This window comes from Pongo abelii, chromosome 5 (assembly GCF_028885655.2).
Source record: "Pongo abelii isolate AG06213 chromosome 5, NHGRI_mPonAbe1-v2.0_pri, whole genome shotgun sequence".
NCBI lineage: Eukaryota > Metazoa > Chordata > Mammalia > Primates > Hominidae > Pongo > Pongo abelii.
Window position 1 is genome coordinate 112,393,687 of NC_071990.2, and position 10,054 is coordinate 112,403,740.

At 42.8% G+C, this 10,054-nt stretch overlaps 1 protein-coding gene across 10 annotated transcripts in view; it reads left to right on the forward strand.

Moving 5' to 3' along the window:
* Positions 1-4,197: 4,197 nt before the first annotated feature.
* The window catches only part of MFSD4B (major facilitator superfamily domain containing 4B), a 36,062-nt gene continuing 30,205 nt past the window's right edge, over positions 4,198-10,054 (forward strand). For 9 of the 10 annotated variants that reach the window (XR_010140502.1, XR_010140507.1, XR_010140506.1 and 6 more), the window contains exons 1-3: positions 4,198-4,586; positions 7,106-7,274; positions 8,680-8,796. Coding sequence is in view for 2 of the 10 variants with exons in the window: in XM_024248986.3 (XP_024104754.2) it covers positions 4,560-4,586; positions 7,106-7,274; positions 8,680-8,796 (313 nt within the window). In the remaining 8 variants the exon portion in view is untranslated. The remainder of the gene's footprint in view (positions 4,587-7,105; positions 7,275-8,679; positions 8,797-10,054) is intronic. The other variant, XM_024248987.3, reaches the window with a different exon arrangement.

A 10,054-nucleotide genomic window follows, 5' to 3' on the forward strand; every position in this document is an offset into this window, starting at 1 on the left:
GCTGAAGAACACACCAAGTTCATTCCTGCGATGGGATCCCCACACCTGCTATTCTCTCCAGAATGCTCTTCTTGCATGGCTGGTTCCCTCACTTGTTAGGCTTCTGTTCACATGTCACTCACCCTCACGGGAGCCTTCCCCCAGCACTACCTTGATCTAAGATAAACCCCTGTCATCACTTTCTATCCCGTTTATCCTGCTTTATTTTTCTTTAGAGAACTTATTACTATCTGACATCGTATTACAAATGTACGTCTTCATTGTCTATCCACAAGGGCAGGAATTTTGACTGTTTTTTCACTGTTAGAGCAATGCCTTGCACATCTTAGGTATTCAATAACTAGTGACTAAATACACGACCAAGTATTCAGCCCTTTGAGTAAGTGGCCTCCTCTACATACAGACGGAGGAAGATCATTCTGCTTAGAGGGCACTGAAAACCCTAAAGTGGTTTCCTTTTTTATGCAGATGATCCTAATTGCTTCTGAAGCACTCTTAAAAGAAACATGAGTCCGTTTTTGTTCTCATAGCACCTACAGTTGCCATGTTCTCACTTTTGGTTGCATTGTTTTTATTTTCTTAATCTCTGATCTTGGTTATTAATAGGACAGTCAGCAAAGATTTTATCTGATCAATACAGCATAGGATACCCGTATGTTGGTAGAGTCAAAGAATGCTGTAGACCTAAATGTTACAGTGAATCCAGTTAAAATTCTACCAGCCTGGGCAACATGGCGAAACCCCATCTCTACAAAAAATACAAAAATTAGCCAGGCATGAGGCACATGCCTGTAGTCCCAGCTACTGGGAGGCTGAGGCCGGAGAATTGATTGAGCTCCGGAGGTCGAGGCTGCAGTGAGCCATGATCATGTCACTGCACTCCAGCCTGGGTGACTGATCAAGACTGTCAAAAAAAAAAAAAAAAGAGCGAGAGAAAGAAGAAAGAAAGAATAAAGAAAGAAAGAAGAAAATTTTAAGTTTATATCTTTTAAAAAAGGAAACTTAAAAATCAGTAAGTTTTAATTTTTAATAAGATAAATAATTTATTCTATCAAACACCAATGTCAGATCATTTCAACATTATTTCTAACTTTTCCAAGTACATAGCATAAACCATAAAAGTTGTCTAACTGAAATTAAATCTTCGTGAGAGATAGTTTTAATAGACTGGGTTTTTAGCAGTGAAGTAAAAGAATGATAGTTTAGTATACAGAAAGAAACAGTTATGGTGACACTTAGTTCTTCATGATGCACTGTAAGCACAAATTGGACATCATATGATAAGTAAAAAGGATGGTCCTTCTGGCAAATAAAAATTAAATAGGTCCTCACAGTGATATGCAGTCTCCAAACATGATCTGTCTAATTTCTCTCTCTCACCCAAAGTAAAAAGTTAAGTTGAAAGATTAAAACCTGCCTTCTTGTTACTATTTCACAAATACATCCAGATAGTACCAGATTAGTGACTAAAATCCAGATATTTTCCTTTTAGATAAATTAAGTCATATACATTGTAAAATACTTATTTTTTAAGAGAATCAATAAAGCTATATTTATTTTCAGTAGAAAATGTGGCTCATAAACACTTTTATTTCTCTGAAATTGCCTCTCAAGAAAAAACTTGATCCTCCCTATTGATCTAAGAGAAATCTGCATGAAGCAATGCTGTAGTTTATGGTTTTTTTTTTTTTTTTTTTTTTTTTTTCTCAAAGGTGGTGGGTGACCTCTGGAGGCAACTGGAAAAAATATCCTGCTGCTTTCAAGAGTGAAGTGGGGAATGAAGAATCAGAAAGTAGATCTTTCCATTTAGAAAAGGCTTTTTCTTTTTTTTTTTTTTACGTTTAATCAGGGTGAATTAAAATATTTAATTTAAAAATGGCTTTACTGAACCTCAATTCAGTTAAGTAATTAATCAATTCAGTTAGGTAATAGTTATTAAGTATGTAATACAATGTTAGGAGACAGACATGTAACACCCATAGTTTCCATCTCATTGAGTTTATAATCTACTCAGGAACTGAAGATAAGTGCTAAAAGAACTGTAACACGAGGTAAAACCTGTGACAAGATTTAGAAGCAGCACAACTATATAGGAATTAGTGAAACCAAACCAGTCTCAAGGCTGAAAGGCAGGTCAGAAAAGACTACCTACCAAAGTAGGTTTTTTTCTTTCTTTTTTTTTTTTTTAAACATGGATTCTTCAAAGATAGGTAGAAAACGTCCTGGTTTGGCATCATTAGTCTACTTCAGCCCTTCTCTCACTGATTACAACTAAAAGACTCATGACAAAATACAAATGGCAACTACCTGCCGACTCTGAAAAGTAAATAAAGAATTGAGGTAGGGAGTCAAAACTTAGAAACCTGCAAGGGGATGAATTTTCTGGCTTTTTTCTTCTTTTCTTGTGGTTTGTCCTGAGGAGAGACCCCAGCTGGGAACTGTTGGGTGGCATGGGTAGCTAAAACTCGAATAGAAATCTCATCTTTCTGTGCAGAAAGGAAATAACTGTTAGCCCAGAACTCTTATTTTCAGTGAAAATATTTTCAGGAATCAAAGTGAAATAAAGACATTCTCATATGAAGGAATGCCAGCTGACCTGCTCTAAAATAAATGCTTGGCGGGCTGGGCGCGGTGGCCCACGCCTGTAATCCCAGCATTTTGGGAGGCCGAGGTGGGCGGATCACGAGGTCAGGAGTTCCAGACCAGCCCGACCAACATGGTGAAACCCCGTCTCTACTAAATAAAAAAAATTAGCCGTGCGTGGTGGCACGCGCCTGTAATCCCGGCTACTCAGGAGGATGACGCAGCAGAATCGCTTGAACCTAGGAGGCAGAGGTTGCAGTGAGCCAAGATCGCACCATTGCACTCCAGCCTGGGCGACAGAGCGAGACTCCGTCTCAAAAAAAAAAGACAGAAAGAAAGAAAAAAGAAATGCATGGTGGGGCGTGGTGGCTCATACCTGTAATCTCAGCACTTTGGAAAGCCAAGGCAGGCGGATCACTTGAGGTCAGGAGTTCGAGACCAGCCTGGCCGACATGGTGAAACCTCGTCCCTACCAAAAAGCGCCACAACACTCCAGCCCGGGCGACCTAGGCTCCGTCTCAAAAAAGAAAAAAACAAAAAACCAAAAAAAAGTGGGGGTGCGGGTGGGGGGAAGACTTAATGACTAAATGAATAAGTCTGGAGAGACGGGTTGCAAGGAATGATGAGACTAAGGTTTGTAGTCTGGGAGCCTAAGTGGATGAAAGTTGGAAGAATCAGGTGGAAAAGAACATTTCAAATAGACCACAAAGAAAAGTATATAACGTTTTGAGGCTGTGGTACGCTTTATTAAAGAGCAAAAGGGAACAATTCCTCAAATCAGGGGGGAGGGATAGCATTAGGAGATATACCTAATGTTAAATGACGAGTTAATGGGTGCAGCACACCAACATGGAACATGTATACATATGTAACTAACCTGCACGTTGTGCACATGTACCCTAAAACTTAAAGTATAAAAAAAAAAATTCCTCAAATCGATGCCACGCTCCACTTCTTTACAACGATGGAATTATTTCAGGAATTGGAATTATTTCAGGAATTGTGTTTGAAACCACAGCTTTGGATCCCGATTTCTTTCTTGAGCTACTGTTACACTGTTTATATATGGCCACTAATTCGATGACTGAGCTTGGGCAGATTGTTAATTATTTTCTATGACTTAATCTTTCTATCTGTACAACGGGGATAACGTGGAATTTGGAGTGTTGTGAGGGTTAATTGAGATAATATACGTGATAACTTACACAATGACGTTCAACAAATACTTGTGGAGTGAAAGATGCGCGATTCATCGACAGATCTCAGGGATTTCAGAAAGCTGTATAAGGACCAGCTCTTCAGGCTCCCTCCGCTCCCCAGGAGACCGGGGAGCCGGCGCAAGGCGCTACTGCGTATTCTTGGCCCCTTTTCCTCATAATGGTTTGGCCGCATTTTTACCTCTTGATTTCTCTGGTCCCAGGCTGCAGCTTCAGCTCGCTCCGCCATGGGGCGCACGTCCGTTAGCCTCTGTGGACTCAGCTAAGTATGATGCCTAGGCTAGAGAGCCATGTCCGGTCTCCTAGGCAAGCACATCAACTTCCGGCTGGAGGCGCGATAGCGGTTGGCGAAAGGCCACATTTCAGCCACGTGACCCGCGCATGCGCATGCTTGCATGGAGAGCGAGCGTCTTTTGACCCGAACACCTGCAGCGTGCCGAAGTTCTCCTTCTCTGCCCCGGTTCCGGGCGGTCCGCTGGGAGGTGGCGCCCGGAAGGACACCTGTGCCTGGGGTCGGGGCCAGTGCTCCTCTCGGAGCTCCAGAAGTTCTGCTGAGAAGCGCGGCGGCAGCAAGACGACTTCTCCGGAGCTGCCGAGCTGGAGTTAGAGGTGGAGCTCCGTGGGGCCGGGCCCCGGGCTGCGGGGCAGCGGCTCCTGCAGGCGGAGGCCCCGGCGGAGAATGAGCCGGAGCCGGAGGTGGTGGTGGTCTCCCGGCAGAGCGGTGGGACCAGGAGCAAGCTGCGGTGGTTCACCACCTTGATGCTGTGTGCCTCCTTCCTGGGGCTGGTGAGAGCCGGGGCTGCAACACTCCCAGGCCGGGGCGTTCGGGTCTTGCCTTCGCCACTTGCAAACTGACCTTGGGCGCGTTACCTAATCTGACTGGGCCTCAGTTTCATCATCTAGAAAATGGGCACAATTCTAATCTTGGAGGAAATAGATTTTCTGAATACTTCTTTCAGCTCCAGCAAGCTTTTTTTTTTTTTTTTTTGACGTAGTCTCGCTCTGTTGCGCAGGCTGGAGTGCAGTGGTGCGATCTTGGCTTACTGCAACCTCTGCCCCCAGAGTTCAAGCGATTCTCCTGCGTCAGCCTCCCGAGTAGCTGGGATTACAGGCGCCTGCCACTAAGCCCGGCTAATTTTTGTATTTTTAGTAGAGACGGGGCTTCGCCATGTTGGCCAGGCTGGTTTCAAACTCCTGACCTCAGGTGATCCGCCCACCTCGGCCTCCCAAAGTATTGGGATTACAGGCGTGAGCCACCGCGCGCGGCCCAGCAAGCCTTCCTACGTCGCTTTCGTCGGATGAGAAGGTTGCAAGAGGGGTTGACCAGGTCTTTGGCCGCTGCTCTCTGCACCCACCCACTCAACCCCCAAATTATTACACAGAAAAACTACTTTTCTGGAATTTCTTCCTGGTGGTCTGAACAAATTCAGCCAACCGCTTAATTTTGCAGATAAGGAAATAGGCCCGGAGGAGAAAGTGACTTTCTGGATCACACAGCTGGTTAAGTGATAGAGCCAGAAATATGTCTCTTACTCTGCCCACAGTCCTATTTATTAATGAAACCAACCTTTAGATTCTTAAATGTTTTTCTTGGAGCAAAGGGCAAGCCTAGAAGCGCCTTTTGCCAAACCCCTGGGTCGCCGCTCGATTCCCTTTTCGGAAACCTCCTCCTTATCACTTGATAATTATGATCCTGGGGGAGTTGAGAGGATGAGTCCTCCCAAGAGTCATTTGTGGTCACTTACCATCTCAGGGACTCTGAGCCACAATTGTTTCTTAGAGTTTTGATTGGGGGCGGTGGGGAGGGGTGAAGAAAGAAGTCACTTCAGACTTCTGGTGAGTCGTCACTGACTTGTCCGGTCCTGTTGTAAATCCTTTGAAGACATGAACTAATTTGATTAGATTCTGTGCTCAGGCTTCTCTCGAAGTACTAGGTGCTTGCTGTGCACCTGGGCCCATAGTGGTCCTTGGTCTTGGACTGTTACGAGTTGGGCAGGAGGCGCACCCCATGCATTTAGAGCAGAGCAGGGCAATTAGAATCAGTTATTCTGGAAATGTAGACTGATTGGAAACATTTTTTTCTTTAAGTGTCCAATGAATTTCCTCTGAAAGTCAATTGTAATCCTTACCTCTTGCTGACACTGCATTGAGTAAAGTTTTATTGTTAAAGTCATTCTGTACTTGGGCGTGTAATATTTTCTAAGCAGCCTTTACTGACTAATTCTGATGGCGTGGAAGAAAAGTGTAGATTTAGAAACATTTAAATTGTTTATCTCCTGTATGTTTTATATGTATAGTTCAGGGGAAGGACTCCATGTGCATCCAGAAATATTGCTGTTTAACAACATAAAAAACAGGAATCATATTTTGATGTTTTGATCAATGTTTTGATGTTTTCCAGTGGCTCAGTCAGAACTCACTATGGTCTCGACCTCGGGGCTTAAGCGATCCTACCATCTCAGCCTCCCTAGTAACTGGGACTACAGGCATGCGCCATCACGCCTGGCTGATTTTTTTTATTTTTATTTTTGTAGAGAAGGCGTTGCCTGGGTTGATCTCAAAATCCTGAGCTCAAGCAATCCTACCACCTCTGCCTCCCAAATTGCCGGGATTACAGGTGTAAGCAACCACGCCTGACTTAATTTAATTAATTTATTTATTCTTTTTGAGACAGAGTCTCGTTCTGTCACCCAGGCTGGAGTGCAATGGTGCAGTCTCGGCTCACTGCAACCTCCGCCTCCCGTGTTCAAGTGATTCTCCTGCCTCAGCCTCCCAAGTAGCTGGGACTACAGGTGCCCACCACCATGCCCAGCTAATTTTTGTATTTTTAGTAGAGATGGAGTTTCACTGTGTTGGCCACGCTGGTCTCAAACTCCTGACCTCGTGATCCACCTGCCTCGACCTCCCAAAGTGCTGAGATTACAGGCGTGAGCTACTGTGCCCGGCCAATTTAAATTTTTAATACCCAAATTCTTATTTGTGCATGTAATATATTTCAAAATATATGAAACCATTTCAAAAATAGTTTTAATATTACATTTTATTAATACAGAATAGTCTTTTAAAGGTATTGTTCAGAAAGGAAACAGGATTGCAACAAAAAAAAATTTTTTTAAATCGAGAGGTGTCAAAACAAAAAAAAATAGAGTTTTAGTCAAAACTAAAAAAACAGTAGTCTAATTCCCTACATTACATTGTAAATCCCAGACCCTCTGCCCCTTTTTTTAATAGTGGAAGAAACTACCACATAGTTAGACATTATTTTAATGATTATAAGTAAAAACTTTTGTCTTTTTAAATTTTAGGGATTGAGTGTTGCTATACTGGGACCCACGTTTCAAGATTTGGCAACAAATGTGAACCGAAATATCAGTAGTCTGTCTTTCATTTTTGTGGGTCGTGCCTTGGGATATTTGAGTGGCTCTGTGATTGGTGGATTTCTTGTCGATGTCATGAATTATTTTTTACTTTTGGGTAAGTAAATGCTAATTTTAGCTTCTTTATGACTGTCAAGTGAATTTATAAGTTGTCTTTGAAAATATGAAAATACTAGCATGCAGAATCTTTGGCCACTGAAATGGGTAGTGTTTAGGTGTCCTCAATGGCAGTTGAGTTTCCTTGGTACCTGCTTTCATCTTGACAGTTAGAGGGAATCTGTGCTGGGGCCCTCTGGAAATTTAGATTAGCTCTAGAGTGTCTTAGCAATCCTTAGCCTTCCCAACCACTATAATTTAGATACCACTCCTGGATCACGCACTGGTTGTCCAAAAAACTCTGCCTAAAGGGTTTAGGGCAGATTTCCTGGGGTCACCACAGATCAGAATGAGCTCTTTGAACCTGCCCAGGCTACACCCTGGATTGGGAATGAAGAGGGGAAGGGAAGTTGGGTGGACTGATGTAGGCTATGTTTTTGTTCCTGCTGCCTCATGTTGTTGTTGGACAACCCCAGAGTGCTCTGTCTCACCCTGGAAATAGATGGCAAAGCTGCTTTTTTTTTGAGACAGGGTCTCCTCTCCCTTTGTTGCCCAGGCTGGAGTGCAGTGATGTGATCTCTGCTCACTGCAACCTCTACCTCCTGGGCTCAAGTGATCCTCCCATTTCAGCCTTCCAATTAACTGGGACCACAGGTGTGAGCCACCATGCCTGACTAATTTTTGTGTTTTTAGTAGAGCCGGGGTTTCACCATGTTGCCCAGGTTGGTCTGGAACTCCTGAGCTCAAAGGATCAGCCTCCTAAAGTATTGGGATTACAGGTGTGAGCCACCACACCTGCCTGGCAAAGCTTTTTAGCATATACTTTTTTTGAATAAATTGAAATATTTAGAGAAAATTTAGATTAATATGATAAAATTATTTTGGAAGCAAGAATAATAATTTGTTATTGTTAAGGAATTAATAAATAATCCCTCTTATTTCCAAAGTGGGTTGAAAGAACATATTTCTTGTATTTTCCTCCCTATTTCCCAAACTAATTTATTTAGTAAATTTTATTACAAACTACTCTAGTAATTGCATTTTATTTTTGTCTATTTAATTTTTTGCCTCATGTCTAAAAATTCCTGTTAGGTTCTTAAATGTGAATCATTTAAATTAGTTTTGGCTTGTCTCTTTTGGTATAAAACTTTGCCTTATGGTATAATTTACAGTTTGATTACTAGCAGTGCTGGAAATGTATTTGTGTTATAATTATTTATATTTCATAATCCATAAAGATTATAAAAGATTCAAATGAAATGATCACTTTTAGAAGCAAAAACTCTCATCTACTCATTAACTAATTTAAATTTGACCTGATTTTGCATGTTTAGACATTTATGATATTGACTTGATCCATGACTGCGTGGATATTATTTTTTATAGCTGAGTTTCTACCTTCCCAGGAATCTCAATGTCGGCTACCACAGTTGGTCTTTATCTTGTTCCTTTTTGCAAGACAGCAATATTACTCACTGTCATGATGTCTATCTTCGGTGTTTCAATTGGCGTTCTGGATACAGGTTAGTGAGCTCTTCAACGTCATCTCTGGGAGTAGGAACTTGCTAGAAGAAGTACAGCAGATGATATTAAACTGTCACTTGCAATGCCCCCTAAAATGACACAGACCTACTGAGTTGGCTGTGAGTCACTCAGAGTGAATCACCCTTCTAGCAGCTACTCTTGCCAATTAGGGGGCCTGTTTCTGAGCAGCCAACTCTGAAATGAACTTAAAGAATTTTGTTCTATGAGAGATAATTGATTTACATTGTCCAAACAGGGAAGGGCCCCTGTGTGGGTACTTACAGTGCAGGTGAATAGGCTTTCATCTTGGGGTAGAACTTTATCGCGCTAGTATGGGAGGAATTGGTGGTTTAATAGATTAAACCAAGTTTGGAACCGTTATTTGGCTGAGAAAGCATAGAAGCAGCAAACCAACTTGACATTTACCCTGACTTCCAAGCCAAGAGAGATCCATGGTGTGGACTAGGCTCTTTCTTTTTCTTTTCTGTCCTCAAAGTTCCTGCCCTCCTGTAGTAGATTCTTTCCTGTATCATCATCATGTCTTTTAAAACCTACTAAATAGGCCGGATGCGGTGGCTCATGCCTGTAACCCAGCACTTTGGAAGGCCGAGATGGGTGGATCACGAGGTCAGGAGATCGAGACCATCCTGGCTAACACAGTGAAACCCCATCTCTACTATAAATACAAAAAATCAGCCGGGTGTGGTGGTGGGCGCCTGTAGGCCCAGTTACTCGGGAGGCTGAGGCAGGAAAATGGCGTGAACCCAGGAGGCAGAGTTTGCAGTGAGCAGAGATCACACCACTGCACTTCAGCCTGGGTGACAGAGTGAGACTCTGTCTCAAAAAAAAAAACAAAAAAAACCTACTAAATAATGGCGGGGTGGCTCATGCCTGTAATCCTAGCACTTTGGGAGGCTGTGTGGGGCGGATCACCTGAGGTCGGGAGTTCAAGACCAGCCTGACCAACATGGAGAAACCGTGTCTCTACTAAAAATACAAAATTAGCCAGGCATGGTGGTGCATGCCTGTAATCCCAGCTACTCGGGAGGCTGAGGCTGGAGAATTGCTTGAACCCAGGAGGTGGAGGTTGCAGAGAGCCACGATTGTGCCATTGCACTTCAGCCTGGGTCTCAAAAACAAACAAAAAACCTACTAAATAACATAGATGACATCTGTTTACTCCTAAAACCAGCTTTCTACCCCTCCCTTCCCTGCTTTGCTGTTACGTGATCTGTTGGGGAAATATTTTATTTTACT